This window comes from Salvelinus alpinus, chromosome 9 (assembly GCF_045679555.1).
Source record: "Salvelinus alpinus chromosome 9, SLU_Salpinus.1, whole genome shotgun sequence".
Lineage (NCBI taxonomy): Eukaryota > Metazoa > Chordata > Actinopteri > Salmoniformes > Salmonidae > Salvelinus > Salvelinus alpinus.
In genome coordinates this window covers 42,679,205-42,700,494 of record NC_092094.1, presented here as the reverse complement: position 1 = coordinate 42,700,494, position 21,290 = coordinate 42,679,205, and the positions used below count along the sequence as shown (strand labels likewise).

At 47.1% G+C, this 21,290-nt stretch overlaps 1 protein-coding gene across 8 annotated transcripts in view; it reads left to right on the top strand.

The window, feature by feature from the left end:
- The window catches only part of akap13 (A-kinase anchoring protein 13), a 102,572-nt gene that overhangs the window by 34,370 nt on the left and 46,912 nt on the right, over positions 1-21,290 (top strand). For all 8 annotated transcript variants that reach the window (XM_071326258.1, XM_071326264.1, XM_071326261.1 and 5 more), the window contains exons 4-8: positions 194-517; positions 4,780-4,966; positions 8,430-8,625; positions 8,942-11,255; positions 13,899-13,978. In XM_071326258.1, the coding sequence (XP_071182359.1) occupies positions 194-517; positions 4,780-4,966; positions 8,430-8,625; positions 8,942-11,255; positions 13,899-13,978 (3,101 nt within the window). The remainder of the gene's footprint in view (positions 1-193; positions 518-4,779; positions 4,967-8,429; positions 8,626-8,941; positions 11,256-13,898; positions 13,979-21,290) is intronic.

Here is a 21,290-nt window from a genome sequence, read left to right as displayed (position 1 = left end):
TTTTTCTGTTCTTTTTTCTAGGCTCAACTGAACTGTATAGGCCGATACACGCTGTAAACTCACCCTGTAAACTCACCCTGTAAAGTATTTTGGCATGTCTGAAGCATGTGTATGTACAGTAACAAACGGGTCCCTCAGCCCATGCTTGTATGTAAAAAGTAAACTAACCCCTTCTCCTCCTTCTCTTTCCTAGCCCATGACTGCTCTGAGTCGGTTCAGGTCACGCTGTGCTCGGCGCGGCCCGGCGGCTCGGTGGATCCCGTGGCTGAGGAGCGCTTCCAGTTCGTCCAGGACCTGGCCTTTGACATGGCCCAGTTCCTGGTGAGCGCTGCGGGGCAGGCCGACGGTCTGGAGGGGGCGCTGCTGCTGGACGAGTGCCAGATCCCGCTGCAGGAGTGTGAGCGGCTGGACGACAGCCTCTCCCTGGCCCTTAGACACCTGACCCTGCCCCAGGGGTGGAGCGTCCTGGGTACCAACATGGGCACACCACCAGGTACCAACCTGGACAACAGCATAGGTGAGTTAGGGATAGGGTCTCCGCTTTGTGCGTCACTGTGGACCTATTTTTGAGTGCTTCTCACGGTGTGGTCTGCTTTATTCCCTCTTAATGTGCCTGTATATTTCATACAGTGTGTGCTGCTGTGTTCGGTTCACGCCTCAGTGAGGTAATTAAGTAGACTGAGAAACATTTGTTCCTTTCCTCCCGAGCTGAGAGATGATTTGGCCGGGTTCCCGTTCTACTGAATGAGTAGTGGAGCGCGCCCACCGGGTGGTTCACTAACGATACTCCAGCTCCGCCTCCCGGGCATAAAATCTGCTCCAGCCACTCACGGCCTCCGGAGAAAGAGCCGGTCGTGGTAACGACCAATCAGAGGTCACTTTGTTGCCTTGTGTTTTTTTTGGGGGGGCGGGGCTCTGACATTTCAATCCCACTGCAGTGATTCTGTTAATTGGCACACAGGAATCCTGACAGTGAGAGGAGTGAGAGTCTGACCAGAGAGGTCTGCACTAGTGAGGAGAGGAAGGGCTCTATCTGAGAGAGGGAGGTTGCGTAGCCATGATAGCAATTGAACGTTTGGGGAAATGATTAGACCAAAGTTGAGGACACAGCAGTTCACCTGACTCAAGACCTTCACAGGGCAATTCAGAGAAACAGATCGTACTGTTGGTGCGCATGGAAAGGAGTGGTGTACATTCAGGTGGTTGTTTTCTTCACAGTAGACAACCATAGGCTCATTCTGTTCAGGACAACCCGGTGAGAGGTGTGAGAGTCTGACCAGAGAGGTCTGCCTAGTGAGGAGAGGAAGGGCTCTATCTGAGAGAGGGAGGTTGCCATCATGCCCCAGTGTCCCCTGGGATAGCTCCAGTCCTCCCTCCTGATGTTCTTGGCTGGACTCTCCGGCTGAGTTTAGATCCACTTTATTTCCTCCTGTGTGTTTCTGTTTTCTGCTCCTATTGGGTCGTCATAAGTCAGGAACGCAATGTCAGATATGCTAAAAACAAACATTCCCACCCAATGAAGAAGTGGGCAGTAACCAACAGTGTTTATTTGGTCTATTAACCAGAGCCTGGGACTTGTTCTGGAGCTCAAAGGGGATTGTTGGGATACATGTCGGGGGCTCTGGTCACAGCTGACTGATGCTTGTTACATTTGGAGCCTGTACGCCTGTTCTTGTCAGTAGAGTGTTAGTGTGCTCCCCCCCCCCCCCCCCTCTCTCTCTCTCTTACTTTCTCTCTCTCACACTTTCTCTCTCTCTCTCTCACTTTCTCTCTCTCTCGCGCTCTCTCTCTGCACCGGGAATTAAAGACTGTATGAATTAAGTTTCATACAGTCACGGTAGAGGTCATGAACCCACTTGAGGCAGACCAGACAGACAGACAGCACATTCAGCCACTTGAAAGATCGGTTGGAATGTATGGCCCTATAGAGCCATTTAATAGTACAGGACCCATAGGTCATCATGAAAACTATAGGCTCCTGCAGGTCATTTGGAACACCAAATTGAAGGAAACAGATTTGAACAGGACATTTCTGTTTTCCTTGAGGCATTGTTTTCACTAGACCTTTCCGTTTACCACTGCTTACCAATTCTAACCCATCGTCTATAGTTGATTAAGAATGTAAATGCTGGGCTGATTTGATAGTTACAGAAATACTAAATCAGGCCATATGCAGGACTGTTCAGTCATCTTTGCCTCAGGTCCCCTTTGAGTAGTCTGTTGTTGAAACATACGGTCTCATTCCAACTCACTGAAATCTAGAACCCACATGCTTTTTATGCATGTCTGCGTCTAGGCGTCTACTGTCGTTGTATTTTGCTTTGACTGATGACAGATTGTCATACTAACAGAATGTGTTTAATGCTTTAATGTTAGTTACACATCGTGCATGCTGTCAGAATGTGGAGGATGGAGGCCATGCTGAGCCACTGACGGCTGTTATGGCGAGCAGATGTCCTGTTGTGATGTTACCATGTGCCTCTGTCAGGCATAGATAAGAGGAACACAAAAAATGCTGAGCTTAAAGACTGAGAGTGCCCCTCCCCCAGCCTTTAAAACATGTTTAAATCCTATCAGCCTCTTTAAAGGACTACTTGATCTTGGCCTCTCAGTGAAAGATATATCCTATTAAACCTTTTGGGATCTTTAGTATCTCAATGACGTCTGTCCCTTTTTGCTCAGGGATTGAGCTTGTAAGAGCTCAGTGATTTGGCAGAGATATCTGCCCAGCAACAATGTACAGAACTAGCCAACAATGTATGGCGAGCTAGAAACACCTGTCAGATTGACTGGTTTATATGTTTCAAGTGGTTCTGGGCCTGACGTGCACTCAGATGAAAGCACTGCAGTCCTTTATGAGGTGGGACATGTGACTCTGCCTATTTCCTCTGTGCTTCGCATCTCCTCCGGTTCCACTGTTACCTGAGGCCCCTGATAATATTTGATTCCAAAATTCTCTGATGTTTGAAAAAAAGGGGGGGGGGGGGGTCTGTTAGAATAGATGATCCTGCAGCCAGGTTAAATTCCTCCCCCCAACGGTTGAGTGGGCCAGCTGTGTAATGCCTTCTCCAGCCCTGGCATTTCCTGAAGCTGGTCCCGGGTACCTGGACGACAGGCGGTGAGCCCTGGAACTAGCGGGCCTTAGGTCCAGAGGCTCTCTCTCTCTGCTGGCACTGCCCGGCCCCAGTGCCCGGCCCCAGTGCCCAGCCCCAGTGCCCAGCCCCAGTGCCCAGCCCCAGCCAACAACTCATTCTGGTTGAAATAAAGCACAGAGGGCCATTATTATCATGAAAAAATGCAGTAAAACTCCTAAAGGCATATTTTATCCCTTGTCACATCGACTGCCAACACTCTAAATGCCAACAGAGGATCTGCTAGCATTCCAGCGCTTCGCGTAGCAGTTATACTGAGGGTTTGTGGGAGAGAGGCAGCCATGAGAATCCAGCGCTGGTGGAAAATCTGATTTGTTAGGGTCTCTCCCTACTCCTGTAAGTGGCTGTTGGAGTGAATACGCCGAGTCCTACCATAGAATGTGGCTGACAGAGGAAATGGCGGCCCATGCTCATATTGTCTCCGTGTTTCTACAAATCAGATGCACTGAACTGAGTCTAGTAGAGGTCAGGACAAGGGTTGATTTTCCTTTTCACATTGGATAGTTTCCCATCAATGTTACAAACCAGCTAACCTGCCATTGTATGCACGTTTTGTATTGTATTGAGTATGTCTGTCAGTGGGATGCAATAGAGTACGTGTTTCTTCTTTTAGTTCCTTTTTCTCTGACAGCATTTCACAGGAAAATGAGACAAGAAAACCTTCTACTCTGGTCTGCTCTGATGTGCAGCAGTCATTCAAATGATCTGCTTCAAACATAGACTCCTGGTGTCAGACCTGGTGCAAACGGTGTTAAATTAGCACCCTCAGCTCCGCTACGACTTAATCCCCAACTCCTCAGTACCGGATTACGTTTCTAGTAGGACTCCTTTTTGTGCAACACCTCTTTTTATGGGGGCTCCAAATTGGTTTGTTGAATTCCCAGTGGGCCGTTGAAACCAGGGCAGTCTCTTTCCCAGCCTCTCATTAACCAAAGTAGAACAATCCTCCCACTGTGTGTCCTCGTACTGCTGGGATAGTAATGGCGACCGCCCGGTCGACAAGGCTCTCTGCTCTCAGAATAGAGCCTTCTGTAACATTGCAGATAATCTCCTAATACACCATTGTGAGTTGTCTTGCGTTGGGAGAAAGTCTCCATACGACTTAATTACCCACACTGAAATGGGACTGTAGCTGTATGGTTTGTAGTAAAAGACACACCTCCATGTCAGGCCTTCCTGCTGGTTCAGTGTGTATTGAAGCAGAGGATCAGCAGTCTGACCAGTGGGAGGGGTGAGAGGGAAATAGGGGGCGGGGTTATTAGACACATGACTCAGACAGGACGGTGGGTCACACAGGTTAGGAGGGCGGGACTCTGACAGGGCTATCACTTCAGGCTTATAGCAAAGGTGGGAGGAGTTAGGGAGAGGGGAGAGAGGGAGGCGCTCGGCCCGTGCATGCCTGAAAATGCACTTAGGGATTTACACGTGAACATACTGCACTGCCAAACAGGTTACTGATCACAGAGTGGCAGAGTAAACACGTCGGCTATTAAGCAGAAGCTGGAGTGTTGTTGGATGCCTGCTGGCAGCACATCGTTGCATGTGTGCCGTGTTCTAGTGAGAGGACTGGAACTGTTGACCGTCGCTGAGCCCAGTGTGAACCTCCCTCCCTCCCTGTCGTGTCCAGCTGAGCCCGGTCCACACGAGACCCTCCTGCACTTTGCGGCTCGGCGCGGGCTGCGGAAGGTGGCCTTGTTCCTGCTCCAGCAGCCAGGAGGTAGAGAGGCTCTCAGACTGCCCAACAAGCAGGGCTCTACACCAGTCAGCGTGGCAGAGAAGAGGGGCCACGACCAGCTACAGCAGCTCTTCACTGGGTAAGTACTCACCTGGGTCCCATCCTATATACTTCACACAGGGCCTACATATGAACAACCTTTACTACAGTAGTGATAACCTTCAGATACACGATTATTATGCTTCTATAGGAGTAAGCTAGCTAGCCAGTCATTTCTACTACCTCGGGGACGTGTGAAAGAAAAGCAGAAACCGTGTCTTCATAATATATTCTGCTGTTTTCAGAATGTTATCTGTGAATGAAATGCACAACCCTCTCCACAGCATTTAATTGCTCTCAACATGGTCACGTTGTTAGGTAGCTCTTCGCCGCCCTTTTCGTTAACACATACCCTTGCATTCCTACAGATGAATAGGCAAGAATTTCCTGCGAGCTCATTAGGATTTGGGATCCAAACCAGCGAGAGGTGTCTTTATGTAACCGTGGGAATGGGAACAGCTCTGGTTAGTTAGGAGCTGGGGATGTTGAAATGTGTTTGGAGTGTTTGGGGAACACAGAGACAAGCAGACAGACCAAGGATGAACTCTGCAGCTTCGCTCCGAACTGCTGCTGTCAGCAGAGTCCAACGCTGTATGCACTTTGTTAAGTACGTCAAGCCAGACCAGTATGGCTCGTCTTCCTGGGACAAAAATCACAAAATGTACCTAGCCGGCGCCTCACGATGGCATACATTTGACGTCCGTTTTTTAAATTTGTACTGTTTTAGAATCAGGAGGGAATGTTAACGTGTTAGATGACAGCTCGTATGCTACTCTGTGTTCTCACAGGCTGTACCAGCTGTATTGGATTGGTTACCAGTGCTCTCACACATCTGAGCTATAAAATAACACAAGAAAAAAAATCGCCCAGCCAACATTTTGGTTTCAAAACTAGACCAATGTTAACTCAGCAGCCCCAGTAGGTTACTTCCCCCAAACACAGATGACAGATTTACCACTGAAAAAGTCGTAGTGAAGATGGTGGGAAACAGTGGTTTCATGGAACTACTATACAATCTGCATTTCCAGTTTATCTAATAGAGATAATTTGCTCCCAGCCACAGCCTCAACTAGCACCTCACCAAACGAGTTTGCTTACCTGCTTACCATCAGTGTCGTCCGTGACACAGTGGTGATTTGTTCTCCATCTGAGCGCATACGGTTGACCTCATTACAGAGTTCACAAGAGGTCACTTATCACTCTCTATGACATTGAGGTTCAGATGTCACCCAGTCCCAGACAGGGACATGCGTGGAACAGTAGTGACCGGGTCATAGGGACACTCTCAGGCCCCAACACCGCATGGTGTCTCTCTGTCTGCGTCACACAGACTGCTTTGCTGTCCCCTGGGTCAACGCTCTGTCGGGTCTCTTTCGGCCTGGTTTGGTGGAGGCTTTGACACTCGATCACCGTCAGAGAGAGAGAGAGAGAGAGCAGCACTGGCGGGAGCTCCTCAGAGGCACTGTGTGTGTTACAGAGGAGAACAAAGCAACTGTTTTCACTAGACTAGACCAGGGATTTCTCCTTACCCACTCTTCCTGCTCTTCCTCGTCTGAATGTAACAGTTAGACCAGTCACATAGACACCAACCCATGTTCATCTCTCTAATGTGGCTTGGTGTAGTTGGGGAGTGTGTTGTTCGGTGTAGTTTTCGGGAGTGTATTTAAAGATTCCTGAAATGAGTTAAGCTGGGAGTGGAGAGATTGAGTCACCTGGCTTCCGACGTTAAATGCTCTGAGACAGGATTAGTTCAGGTCAGGGACAGCCGGCGGTTTATTTGGCACAGGAGAACAGTTAGGTGTCATGGCTGAATCCCAACAGCATAGTTGTGTACATTCCACCCGCTGGCTGTAGAAATAAGCTGGTTAGGTCATATACCATTTGTCAGGACCCGGTGCGAGAAACAGTCACTTAATAATTGGCAGAACCCAGAAGATGAGGCAGACACAGCAGTACTAGAGATGGTGGTTTAATGAAAAATGGATATCCTCCAAAATACAACAAAAAATCCACAAAGTGGTAAAAAACAGCAGGGAAAAACAAACCTCAAAAGACTACTCAAATACTAAACAAGAACAAAACCAGAGAACCTCTGGAAAATCCAACAAGAGAAAAGTCTATATAAAACAAGGCTTGGGCTGGGGCTGGGTACTAACTTACAAACACTGAGCAAGGAACTAAGGAACACACAGGGTTTAAATACTAACAAGGGAATGACTTACAGGTGCAAACAATAATTGGAGCAAGAAAAACAAAAGGTACAAAAAAGGTGCAAGGGGGACATCTAGTGAACAAAACCTAAACAGTCCTGGCCAAAACCTGACACCATTAATAAAGGAATAAAAAATAATAATAATTATAGTAGTTATCTTCATGGCAACTGTGTGTTGTTGAAAGCTCTCTCCCCTGGCTCCTGAGATTGAGGCTAGGTCCTGGCTGCATTCAGGTTCCCTACTCAGGTCCCACAACGTGGCTCTGTTCTGTTCTTCCTCCGTGCCGTGTCCTGCCTTTCATTCCCCAGTGAATGATGTTAGGGGGTTGCCATGGAGACCCATTCAGCCCTGTGCTGGCACCGAGCGCCAAGAGGCAGGTGAGAACAGCCTCTGATCTCATCGCTCCTGCAGACCAAGGCTCAAATACTATTTCCAACCATTGAGTTTTTGCTCTAGCCTGCTTGGAGTGGGATATGGAGCAGGGTTTTGGAACTATTCTATTGGTCCGTTAAGCCAGGCAAGCTCAATCAAGCACGGCATAAAGTATTGGAAATTATTTCAAATAGTATTTGAACCCAGGTCTGCACTCCTGTCCCAGGGGCTGCATGGGGCTAGAGGGGTACGATCTTACTCATCCCATCCATTTACTGAATGACTCCCTCATGCCCTTTGTTTCCATCAGATTGTTTTGGTTTTGTGTCCTTCTCACCGGAGCTTACCAGTGGTGACATCATCACCCCTGAGTCGATTAGAGTCAGTTCCACTCATTGTGAGAGAGTAGAACAGATGACTCAACCCAGGCAGAGAGAGACTCACACCCAGAGCCAGCTCAACAGGACAGTACACTACTAAAGTCCCTCCCAGGATGTTGCCATTACAAGAGGCGTTTAGAATAGGTTCATGCAGAAAACGTCATTTTAGCACGGCTATGTTTGATCTCTTTGTCTTTTGTTCCTCTTTGTAACTCAGTAGAACTGGTTTCACTGGTGGAGGAGATTAGAAAGGGAGAAGTGGTGTTTACTTTTTCAATTCCACCGATATCATAGAACAATTCATTAAATACCAGTTCTCTGATTGAGATAGAAGTAGCAATGAAGCTGACCAGCTTGGTGGTGAGGTCGGCGGTGGAATGGTGAAAGGTTGGTCTCCGGTGCCTACCCTGGGAATGAACCTGTGGGTCACAATAGCTGATATAATATGGGCGTAGGTAGTGCTGCTGAATGCTGAGTCAGTGCTGAGTGCTTTGGCTACCTCCGCTCTGACCAGGTGTGTTCTGTTTGTGTTGAGCAGGGTTGAGACCTCGCCGGACACCCGGATAAAGGCAGAGGAGAGGCAGTGTTACCCAGGAGGCCGAGCGCTGCAGCACCACCCTAGACTGAACACCTACACCCTGACGGTGGACACGGTGCCAGGGAAAACTCCGCCCAGCCTGCAGGGAGAGGTGGAGGAGCTACAGAAACTCATCCGCTCACACAGAGACAACAAGGTGAGCTATAGAACTCTGCATTTAACTCCGTCTGCTTTCAACTCTGTCTGCTGTCTCACTTTGTTGCTTTGAACTATGACTTACTTGCCGTATTCTCATACACTAAGTAATCTCAGAACCCAGAATCAAATCTTCTGGCCAGCTAGCTAGCCTATTGTAAGTTACCTGTGGGTTTTGTTTGCTCTGAACATTTTGTGCATGTCTTATCTTGACATGAAGTGAAGATCTCTGTGTGTAATGTGTGATGTATAATGTGTGTATTTGACGTTTAATTAATGGGACAATTATTCACCCTGCATTTCTGTTTGTACTGTAGGGAGATCATGTGTTCCAGCAGCAGTCACCAGACGAGCTAAACAGTACAGCAGGATCCAGCGACATCAGCAACACGTCAGCGCACACAGCTTTACACCCCCAACACAGCCATGCCCACCTCGCGGGAGGGGCGTGGCCTTGTCCGAACGGCCAGCCAGAGGAAGGGGAGGCGGGCCCTGCTCAGGCAGCAGTAAAGGACTCTGTGAAGGCGTTAGATAAAAGAAGTGAAGCTGCAGCACAGCGGCGGAAGAGGGAGGGTGAGACTCAAGCTTTCAGCACACCGTCCTGTGGAAACCAGCAGGAGGAAGCTGATAGAGAGAGGACAGGCGTAATCACTGCCAGGCAGAGCACCAAGGCAGGGCGCCGTAAAAGGAACAAGGAAGAGAGAGAGAAGAGGAGAGCAGAGACTGAGACGGGCGATAAGGCTGCTGCTTTTCCGACGACGGTTACGCCAGCCATGGGCCACGCACAGTCCCAGGAACACCCGGAACACCCGGAAGCCAAGCATTGGCCCCTGGAGACTGGGGAGAGTACAGGCAACAGCAGTAGCAGCTGTGGGGACACGAGGGCTCAAAAGACTATGGAAAGGCAGGGGGAGCCTGACAACATCGAGGAGATGGATTGTAGAGCACCCTGGGCTCAGATAGTGGCTGAGGCTCCTGTGGAGAACGGGCAGCACGGCGGACATGGCGGCGAGCTGGAGGTGGAGTACGCGGAAGCCGCCTCTGAATGTACTCTGCAGACAATGACAGGAGCTGTGAGCCGCCATCAGGCACAGGCTGCACAGTCACAAGACCCCGAACAAAGACAGGAAATCACCACAGCGCTGACGAGTTATTCTGAGGAGCAGGATTTGGCCAATAACAGGAGCCAGACCCGGGGGTCTGAGACTGAAAGAGGTGGTGATTGTGGCGGTACACACGAGAGAAAGAGAGAGGCAGGAAACCCCGGCCAACAGACTAACTGTAGCACTGAGTCAGCCAGCAGCCGAAGTGGCGAGACTGACACAAACAGCATGAAGCAGAGCCCCAGTATGACAGAGGGAGAAAGCGAGAGCAGCCGTTCACACGGACCCAGTAGCGTTACAGCACCAGAGCCCAGTGAGCAGGTCCTGGATCAGACGGCGGAGGGCACAGTGGAGGTAGTGGTACCACCACCACAGCATAACCAGGACGGTGCCCACAGCCAGGGCCACGAGGCTGTGCAGGAATGGGAGGAACAGGCGTCCACCGACTCAGCCAGAAGGACAGCTGAGGTTGTAGAGAGGCCGAGCGTAGAGAAGTGGACCATGGGGCCACAACACTCTGATGATGTCACAGACCTCACACCCTCTTGTGAGGAGGAGGAACTCGTCCAGTCGGATAGTTGCTCCGCAGACAAACTGTCTGAAGAGGGGACAGTCACAGGAGAGGAGACCCCTGCAAAGAAGAAGGTGTCTGTACAGTGGGCATCGTTAGAAGAGGCAGACTCTCTGCCGTGTAGGGAGGAGATAGCAGCTGCAGCTGTAGCAGTGGTGGCCATAGCAGTAGCAGCTGCTGTAGCAAACATAGAACAATGCAACTCCAACTCAATGCTGGAGGCAAGCCGTGTACCGGAGGCTGTTGACAGCCAGAGTGAGCATCAGACTGGACCCAAAGACACTGCACCAAGGTCAGCGGTCACTGTGTCTGAGGCCACTGAGACCCTTACCTTGGACGGGGGTCCTATTGTCTCACCTGGAGAGTTACAGGGGGATGCGATGGAAAAGAACCCCTCAAAGGGAGAGGATGAGCCTCATCTTCTACAAGGAGAGGAGAGCAGTGACCTATCCGAAGCCAGACCTGGGAATGAGAATGAAGTTGAGGCCAGACTAGCAGGCCTGAGTCTGACCCAGGGAGAGAGTGTAGAAGCCAGCAGAGAGTGTGGAGACTCCCACCCTCAGACAGACATGTTGTTACATGATGAAAGGGCTGTGGACAGACAGAGCGATGAGGTCATCACATCCTCCTCCACTATCTCCCCAGAGAGATCCTCAGAGCTGACACATCAGGAGGCTATTCCAGAGAGACCGGCCACACCTGCAGATTTACATACAGCCAGTGACTCTGACAGTGGTACGGCCCAGAGTCCAGAGCTGACTTCCCTCTCGGAGCTAGACAGTAAAACAGGCCCGGGTGAGGAGAAGCACAGCTTCACAGTGGAAGTAGACGGTGGATTGTCCTTGGGCCTGCAGTCCCCAGACACACTGGCCAGCCTGGATGGAGTGAGTGAGAGAATGCTGGATACTAAAGTGGAGTGTTCTGAAGCTTTGAGACCACTTGACAAGTCTGTGAAAGGTAAGGCCACACAATGATAAAACAATGGTAACTGCCCATGGCCCTTTTATAGCTTGATGTTGCTATGCTTTTGCTTTGCTCACCCGTAGATTCTTTAATATAGATGAAGAAGAAGAAACCATTTATTTGAAACATTTCATTCAAGGATTCATAAGTAGGCATTTCACAGTAAGGTCTATAGACCTGTTGTATTCGGCGCATGTGACAAATACACTTTGATTTGATGAGTTAGTAGAGTTGGGACGAAAAAATGAAAATTGCAGACATCGACACTGCCTTCTTCCTACCGAAGCATTTCGCTTATGTCGGGGATTTCGCTACACAATGCTCCTGTGGATTGTTCTAAAACCATTATTTGGTCAACGGTAATAGCCTATGCATTATGTCGACTCATGTTCTGAAAGTATCTGTCCCAGTTCAGCTGTCGGAGGAGGGGAGAAGCTCAAGCATATGACCGTTACTCAAAATACAATTGCGGGAAAAATACAGTTTTCAAAAGCAGCTACTGTTGTTCTAGTTTTTTTTCCCCCACAAGGAAACTGGTTAGGGGATTGTGGATCTGTTTCCGTCCGTTAGTACGTTAGCATGTTTGTACGTTAGCCACAGACAACATCTCAGACAACACAGGGCCGATTTTGTTAAAATTTAGGTGAATGACGTGTCGTGCCATAGAGAGCCGGCATTTACAAAATGATACTGCTTGGCCCAAGGGGGGCGCTGCATCATTCGTGGGAGATAACATGTTTACTGTTGTTGATTTATCATTATCGCCAAAGAATTTTCAATTTATCCATTTTTTGGGTTCATATCGTCCAGCTGCACTAGTTAGTACAAGCTCAAATTCAAGTAGATTTGGGTCATGAGGAAAATCTGAAGCTCACTTTTCATGTACATAAACCCTTTACTATATATCCTCTACTTTATATCCCAGCTGCTAAATTCAGGCCTGGTGTGCATGTTTGGCTTCTTTCTTAACTGTACCGTCTTTTCTGTGTGAGCACACTGTCGTATGATTCTGAGCATGTGACCATTAGTTCAGCTATGCCTGAGCTTTTACTGTTGCTAAAAGGGGATAGGCTGTCATTTGTCATGGCATTCTGTGGAGGTTGAACCACAGAATATTTACCTCAAAACAGAATGTAGATTATATTGAAATGTAACTTTTAACACATTTTGTCAGCTACACCATGTAAATTATAGAAGCTTGATTTTCAGGAGAAACATTATATGAGACTCTCTGGCTAGGCTTGGGCAGTATCCAGATTGTCATACCTTCATACAGACCTTGTGCCATACCGGGATATTCCGTAATACCAGCACTGAACAAAAGGGGCGTTATTTTCAAACAACACTTAGCGTCTGTATTCCGAAGGTTAGCAATGCTAACAAGTACATGTAGAATTACATAGAGGATGCTAACTAAATGCTAACGAGCGCAATGTGAACATTTTATAGTCTCTGACCTAAACTAATTGCAGGACAGACATCCCAACTCATAAAGTTTTACAGTGAGCTCAGAAATGCTACTCGCAGTTTACTCCAAGCACAAAACAAATATTAGACAGCAAGGCTCTTGATCCAGGAGGGGATTTTCTGCTGTTAGGATTTTGGAAGAAGCTAACCAACCACTTAGCTAGATAGCTAACTAGATACTAAATTAGCGAACAAAATGCACAACTGCCGAGCATTTAGCACATTTTAACCCGTTAACTTAATAGTTATAAGATATCTAGCTGGCAAACATTTAGTTGTGAATTCCATACGTAAGTAGTTCACCTGCCGTGTGCTGCACAACAGTGAGAGACTCACAAGGCTCCGGTCTTTCGTCGTTGTGTCATTAAAGAAACACCACATGACTGGGGATTACCGGTAAACTTCATAATGAAAGATTATGTGGTAGATGTACATTAAGATTGCGATCTTCTTTATTTCCTAACCTATATAACAAGTTGACTGAAGGGATTTACTTTAAGTACAGTAGCTTTAAATATGAGAATTTATTCAAAAACTTCAGAGAAATTGTTTAAACGGTATTGAAAAAACATCCTGTGGCTATTTCCAAATACCCCGGTATATATGGTATACCACCCAAGCCTATCTCTGGCCTCTCGTCCCTGAGTCAGTCTGAAAAGGTCAAAGGCTCCATGTCAGTCATCTAGAGAGCTGTGTGATTGTGAATGGGGTTGTGTGTGTGTATTTACGTATCCAAGCAGCAGTACAATGATCTCACCAGACCTTACAGTAGGCTCTGAAAATAAAGGTATCCTTCCACTCAGAGCCTTCCCTGTCTTGGCAGTCTGTGAGCACATGGCTACACCCAGGCCTTTTCCTGTCTGGATGGGAATATGGAGCAGAATAGATCCTCTGATTCTACACTGATGTAGTATAAATAGAGATCATTGTCCTCTCTTCATGCATGACAGCTTGTTTATTGTTGCTTTTCTAACGGTTGTCAAGGCATATGCTGTTTATACATTAGATACTACTGGTATGATTCATTATTTTGAGTTCATATTTTGAACTTGAGTTGAAATGAAGTTTTCATTTACGGAGAGGATTCTGTGTCAGTTTGTTCATAGGGTCAAAGGGTTAGGTTCCGTATTTGTCTGTGTCATACCTGTGTCATACTGTATCACTCCCCAGACAAAGACACGGTCTGTCCAGCCCAAGGAGAAGAGAAGGGAAAGAAGGAATCTCTCGAATACACGGAAGACTCTACACTGGTGAGTTAACGTTTCAAGTGTCAAAGTTTATTCTCCACGTGCACACGTGGAAAACAGTACAGGGAAGTTGATACTTTGAGAGCTCCATGTCAACAATGCAGTGATAGTAATAATAGTATAGACAATAATAGAAAAAATAGAAAAAATAGAAAATATTAAGACATAAATTAACAGACGCCTCACAAGTCCTCAACTGGCAGCTTCATTAAATAGTACCCTCAAAACACCAGTCTCAAAGGTTAACAGTGAAGAGGTGACTCTGGGACGCTGGCCTTTTAGGCAGAGTTGCAAAGAAAAAGCCATATCTCAGACTGGCCAATAAAAATAAAAGATTAAGATGGGCAAAAGAACACAGACACTGGACAGAGGAACTCTGCCTAGAAGGCCAGTATCCCGGAGTCGCCTCTTCACTGTTGACGTTGGTGTTTTGCGGGTACTTTTTAATGAAGCTGCCAGTTGAGGACTTGTGAGGCGTCTGTTCCTCAAACTAGACACTCTAATGTACTTGTCCTCTTGCTCAGTTGTGCACCGGGGCCTCCCACTCCTTTTTCTATTCTGGTTAGAGACAGTTTGCGCTGTTCTGTGAAGGGAGTAGTACACAACGTTGTACGATATCTTCAGTTTCTTGGCAATTTCTCACATGGAATAGCCTTCATTTCTCAGAACAAGAACAGACTGACGAGTTTCAGAAGAAAGTTCTTTGTTTCTGGCCATTTTGAACCTGTAATCGAACCCACAAGTGCTGATGCTCCAGATACTCAACTGGTCTAAAAAAGGCCAGTTTTATTGCTTCTTTAATCAGCATTACAGTTTTCAGCTGTGCTAACGTAATTGCAAAATGGTTTCCTAATGATCAATTAGCCTTTTAAAATGATAAACTTGGATTAGCTAACACAACGTGCCATTGGAACACAGGAGTGATGGTTGCTGATAATGGACCTCTGTACGTCTATGTAGATATTCCATTCAAAATCAGCCGTTTCCAGCCTAAATAGTCATTTACAACATTAACAATGTATTTCTGATCAATTTGATGTTATTTTAATGGACAAAAAATGTGCTTTTCTTTCAAAAACAAGGACATTTCTAAGTGACCCCAAACTTTTGAACGGTGGTGTAGATGTAAACAGGAGTAGTAGTGACCAGTAGCAGAATAAATAAATATATACTAAATGTAAAAGCAATCCATAATCAATGAACAGCAGCGTAATGGTAGTAATACACCTAGTCAATAATCATTATTATCATTATATCACGTTCATGTTTTTATCAATTTACAGATCGAAAAACTCTTGGTACTCTAATGATTTGGAACAGAAGTAAAACTCTGACTCCTGTCCCCACAAATCAGTTGAAGTCACATATAGTCTGATTAATGTAACATTTTTCATGACTGGGAGATCATTTGTTTCTGGGAAGCGATTATCTTATCGCTGTTCCATGCCAAGTATTCCCACCTGACCTCACTAAATAAACCCTTTTTTTTTCTCATGTTGTTAGCGTTCACTTTTGGGAAAGTCCGTACAAACATGACGCACTTCTCGGCCTGACAAGCTGAACTCTGCCTTCTAAAGGTCAGGTGGGCAGATATGGGAAAGCTGTGGCCACGTGTGTGTGTGTGTGTGTGTGTGTGTGTGTGTGTGTGTGTGTGTGTGTGTGTGTGTGTGTGTGTGTGTGTGTGTGTGTGTGTGTGTGTGTGTGTGTGTGTGTGTGTGTGCGCGCGTGCGTGTGCGTGCGTGTGCGCGCGCGCGCGTGCGCCCTACCTTGTTTAACCAGGAGGAGAGAAAAATAAAAGATGACCTCACCGTCTCTTCTCTCCCCTGAGAGGAGTGATATGAGGGGTGAGAAACAAGCCGTAGAGAGGGAGGCAGAGATAACACAGTCCCACTGACAGTAGCTGCAGCAGCAGTGTGAAGACAGAGAGGAAGGAAGGAAGTGTCTGATTAGCAGCAGGAGACATCCACACCAGCAGGTCAGGGCACTGCTCTCCCACGCAGCTCTAGAAGCCCACCTTTTCCTATGGGAAGCCATATTGTTTCCTACCGTTGTCATTCTCTGTTTCTGACTTCCTGGTTCTGAAAGGTGACCTTCTATTGTATAGTAGGTCTTGTGTTATGGTGAGGGACTGACCGTGCAGTTGTGGGCAGGCATCCTCTGTGATTTTCTTTGTGATTCTCTATCATTTTCTTGGGTTGTTTTGTGTGGTGCGGAATTGTCAGCATAGTCCACAGGGCCTATGTGACTGAGATGATGTCATACTGTATGCTTCAGCCATGTCATATCTCTGTTGCGATCACGCCGCAATCTGCAGGCAACTTTCTTCTGGTATGATAATTGTCTTCATGCAAGAAGGATTAGGTGTATTGTTCAGCGGTGATTTAGTTCTGCAATTCACCCCCCTCTTGTGAATGTGGCTAAGCTGTGCTGCTTATCTGGAGAGTGGCATGTAGACAGGGCCACTGTCACCGCTCTCTCTTGGCCAGACTCCCTCTGTACTTCATTGTTAGCCTTTGAGAGGAATTACACTGTAACTCTGGAGGACTGTCTTATAAGAAGCTCACCAGGTAAAACACAACAGCCAGCCAGACAGCCTGCCAGCCTGCCAGCCAGCCAGCCAGCCAGAAGTCTGTGGCACGTAAACCACATACGTCTCAGAGGAGAAGAATGTTTCAAAACTCTTTTTTTTTCAGCGTACTGAGTCTAGTTTCAGTTAGAGAATTAAGAGGCAATGTAGTGTACTCTTTGAATGTCTATCAGAGTCAGACACTGGATGGAACCAAGGCTGTGGGTACCACAACACTTAGTACGAGGATCAGGGTACATCTGATTTTTAATGTCAGTTAGAAAATAGAAACAGAGTTTGTAGACATGATGTATACAGTAACTGACTGATTGGCTCTGAAAAGCCAACTGACATTTACTCCTGAGGTGCTGACCTGTTGCACCCTCGACAACCACTGTGATTATTATTATCTGACCCTGCTGGTCATCTGAGCGTTTGAACATCTTGGCCATGTTCTGTTATAATCTCCACTTGGCACAGCCAGAAGAGGACTGGCCACCCCTCAGAGCCTGGTTCCTCTTTAGGTTTCTTCCTAGGTTCTGGCCTTTCATGGAGTTTGTCCTAGCCACTGTGATTCTACATCTGCATTGCTTGCTGTTTGGGGTTTTAGGCTGGGTTTGTGTACAGCACTTTGTGACATCGGCTGATGTGAAAAAGGGCTTTAGAAATAAATGCGATTGATTGATTGACTATGAGACAGCTGAAGATTGGGTGCAGTGCAGGACTCATTCATGTCTTCCTATTAGCAGCTGTTGAAGGTCCATGCCGGGGCCTGCTCCGCTCAGTGCTCTTCCACCTGAAACAAATATCTGCCAGTGCCAGCCAGTGAGAGTGAAAGCAGATGCCATTTCTCAGATCCTTTCAGTCTAATTCAGTTTGCTCCAGCAGTGTTCCTCATTGTTCTGTTGATGGAATCACGTCATTGATGTCCGCCTCGCTGATTATGACAACCTGTCAGAGAGACAACCTGTGAGCTGTTACAGAGTGGAGGAGCTGCATGGAATAATAATTTGGTGCTAACGTTAGTCGCCAGGAGAGGGCAGTCTAACATCAACTGGAGCCGCATTTTGGTCGACGGACTCCACACCAGAGGTCTGTTTGAACGTGTTTGATGGCCGAAGTTTTCAACGATAAATAGAGAATGTATACAAAACAACGTAGAGCACTACAGTTCAGAATTAGCCTCGACATTACATTGCTATAAAGTGTGATGCAGAATGTTTGGTTAATTGATTTGTATGAATGCAACACAGCTTTTGGTGTCAATGAGTTTGTGTGAGGTACAGTTGAGTAATCTTCGTAAAACAACTGCGAGTACTGCAGAGAGCAGCCAGGAAAGGAGGAAGTCCTGACAGACTGTGCTGCTGCTGCCTGCCAAAACCATAATGAATGTTCCTGCCAGCTCTGTGTGTCCTCAGGCACCCTCTAGTGTTGTGTTCTGGTATAACTACCTCCCGATGTGTACTGCATTTCAAACGGTTAACAAGAAAAATACAGATTACATAAAAAATATATTTTTGCCAGAAAGTTTGGTTCAGTAATATATTGCCTGTCTTAATCTTGCAGAGGCATGCTTAACAGCCTGCATTCTAGTCAGGAATTGTGATGGTTTATGATTTTTGAGTTTTCACAGGTTACCAAACCAAGCATGATGAGACTGTTATAAATCTGCCACTCCTACCTACTGCAGTGGAATGGGCTGCCTGGGCACTGTAGGTCCTGAGGCTGCTCGGTGCATAAAAGGAAGGATATTTTCCTCCATATTGTTTGGTTTGGGGGAAAGCAGGGGGTAGCTAGTTGCGGTGAATTCTTCAGTGAGTCTGTTCATCGCTCACTGAATCTGACTAGGGTGGGTCTGGCTGTCTGTGTGTCTCTTTACCCACGTCCCTATTCTTTCCCATTCATCCTCCTCTCTGGTATCTCTTCCCCTCCCTCTGTAGTTGTACAGCAGGATATGAGGACACACGCAACCGTGCAGTTTGTTCCTCTCTCTCTCTCTACCTAGGTGCTGTTGACTACAGGTCCGATACCAGCCCAGAACTCCATAGGTGCCCAGTCTCAGACCCTCTGTGTATGAGAATAGAAGCCAGTCCTTTGTTAGCACAAAGAGAGGCTGGAAGAAATCATGAAGTATTGATCAAATCCCCCCCCCCCCTCCTCCGTAGTGGTTTTAACCAATGAGAATTGCCATTCTAGAAAAGTCCCCTAAACATGATTAGCATGTCACGTATCTGGGTCTGTTGTTTTCCTCCCATAATGTTACAAGCCGTGTGCCCTGGGGAATAGTAGGAATTGGGGCAAGTTGCTCTTGTTTCCAGGGGTTGTGTTTCGTTCCACTCAGCTGCCCAGACGTGTTAAGACCGAAGGAGCCCCAACCCTCTCTTTCTCTCTCTCTCTCTCTCTCTCTCTCTCTCTCTCTCTCTCTCTCTCTCTCTCTCTCTCTCTCTCTCTCTCTCTCTCTCTCTCTCTCTCTCTCTCTCTCTCTCTCTCTCTCTCTCTCTCTCTCTCTCTCTCTCTCTCTCTCTCTCTCTCTCTCTCTCTCTCTCTCTCTCTCTCTCTCTCTCTCTCTCTCTCTCTCTCTCTCTCTCTCTCTCTCTCTCTCTCTCTCTCTCTCTCTGTCTCTCGCTCCCCCTCTCTCTCTCTCTCTCTCTCTCTGTCTCTCGCTCCCCCTCTCTCTCTCTCTCTCTCTCTCCGTCTCTCGCTCCCCCTCTCTCTCTCTCTCTCTCTCTCTGTCTCTCGCTCCCCCCCCCCCCCCCTCTCTCTCTCTGTGTGTGTGTGCGCGTCATGTGGACAGTTTGTAATGGTTGCCATGGTTCCAACTGTTTGTCCGTTCCATTGATGACTGTCTGCAGATGTGGAGTTTTTTTTCCCCTGCTCAAGTGTTTCACACAGAGGACACTTCTGCTTTCTCCTCAGCTTCGGCACCCAGGGTTTGAGAACATGTTACACGCATTGAGATTCCAATTCTAAGTGATACGCTTGGGGTGTTTTTGATCACGAGGACCATGTTTGTACTTGAATAAAGATAGAAAACATATGATTTTAATTCCTAAAGATATTGTCCTTATTAGCGGTGTTATTACATCAAACCTATGGGACAAGCTACAGCAGTTGACTATGTCTCTAGTTATAGTTTATCTTATCTGTTCCTCCTCACTGCACAGTGTGTAGGAGAGCATCCCTCTTCTGGAGCCAGCCAGTATGCAGGTCATGCATCACAGTGGCTTCTCTCGTGGCTGGCTGCCTTATCAGCCTGTTTCCATAGACACTCTCTACCTGCCGCTCAGCATCACAGCACCCACTGGGTACAGCTGTTCAACTCGTCGCCACACGGAGAAACGGGGGGGAGAGGAAATAGATGCAGATTGACGAGAGGATAAGAGGAGTTGAAATTTAAGAATTGGAAAATGGAAAAGAGATGAATAGGGGAAAGGAGAGAGAAAAAACGGCAGTGAAAGAGAGGAGAGGAGGGAGGAGTGTGTGTGAGAGAGGGAGAAGGAAAAGAAGGGAGGGTCAGACTGAGGGGCTGGTTCTGCGAGCAGATGTGGGAAGAGTTGCTCATTTCCCCCAAACTTCACAAAGGACTCCACAAGCCTGAGCTTCATGTTGGAATCTAGCGCCTTTCTGTTAATAACCACTACTTTTCACTGCCTCGAAAGATGTACGAGCGACACAAGCGGAGGTATAGTCTGCGTGGAAAGGGGGAGAGAACAGTGGATGTCGTTTTGATAAAGGTACGAATGGACAGAGAATCTTTTTACTTGCCACATGTGTGAGAGAGCGCTCTACGCCTGTGGATGTGGTCATGGAAGAGAGAAAAAATACAGGCTGTAGGTTTTCTTAGCAAATTTCATGACGTGTTTTCATCTAGCCTTTCTTCTCTGCTGTATCCGCGTGGTAACAACTGAGATTTCACATCTACACTGGGAAGATGACTGTCACCTTTCGTGTCACGGGAGAGTAATTTACTCTCTTTGTATGTGTTAGTATTTGTCCGGATGTGTCTAATTTTTAGCCGTTCTTCAGTGTGTGCTCAAGAGGTGTGGAGTGTTATTGTGAGCCGTTATTAGGTGGGCTCACTGACGGGCTAGAGGAGTGTGCTCTCAGGGTGGACTTTGTCTTTGGATGGAGAATGAAGGCCTGCTGGCGAGATCTCAGGAAGTGGTCCATGCTCTTCTCTCTCTCTTTCTCTTTCTTTCTTTCTCTCTCTCCCTCTCTCTATCTTTCTCTCGCTCTTTATTTCTCTCTTTCTCCCTCTCCCTTTCCCTTTCTTTCTCTGTCTCCTCTCGCTCCCTCCTCCTCTCAATTTCTTTCTCTCTCTGTTTACTTTGGATGACACTTCGTCTGTGTGCAAAGTGTGAGTCACGGCATACAATGCTAGGATTCTGAATGTGATGCATATTCTGCTGTCTGTGCGTGTCGGGATTGTATATAATTTATGTAAATTTTGTGTAAATTCCTCTGTCTGTGTTCTGTCTCCAAATGTTGTCTATTACTAGTGGCACCATATCTGATTTTGATCGGTTTTGCCTCAAGTATCACGTCAAAGCCTGCCTCATCTAGCTCAACAGATTCATTCGATCAGATCCTGTTTTTCCACAGAGACACACAGCTACAAGCTCCGAACTCAGGAAAACCCTGAATTTGTGTTCTGCGAAACACAATGGCACGGCGGTGCTTTCAGCATAAGGCAAGGGAGGTGTTTCAGTGACGTGACAAATCAGTGGTCCACCAAACCGCTCAGGTTTA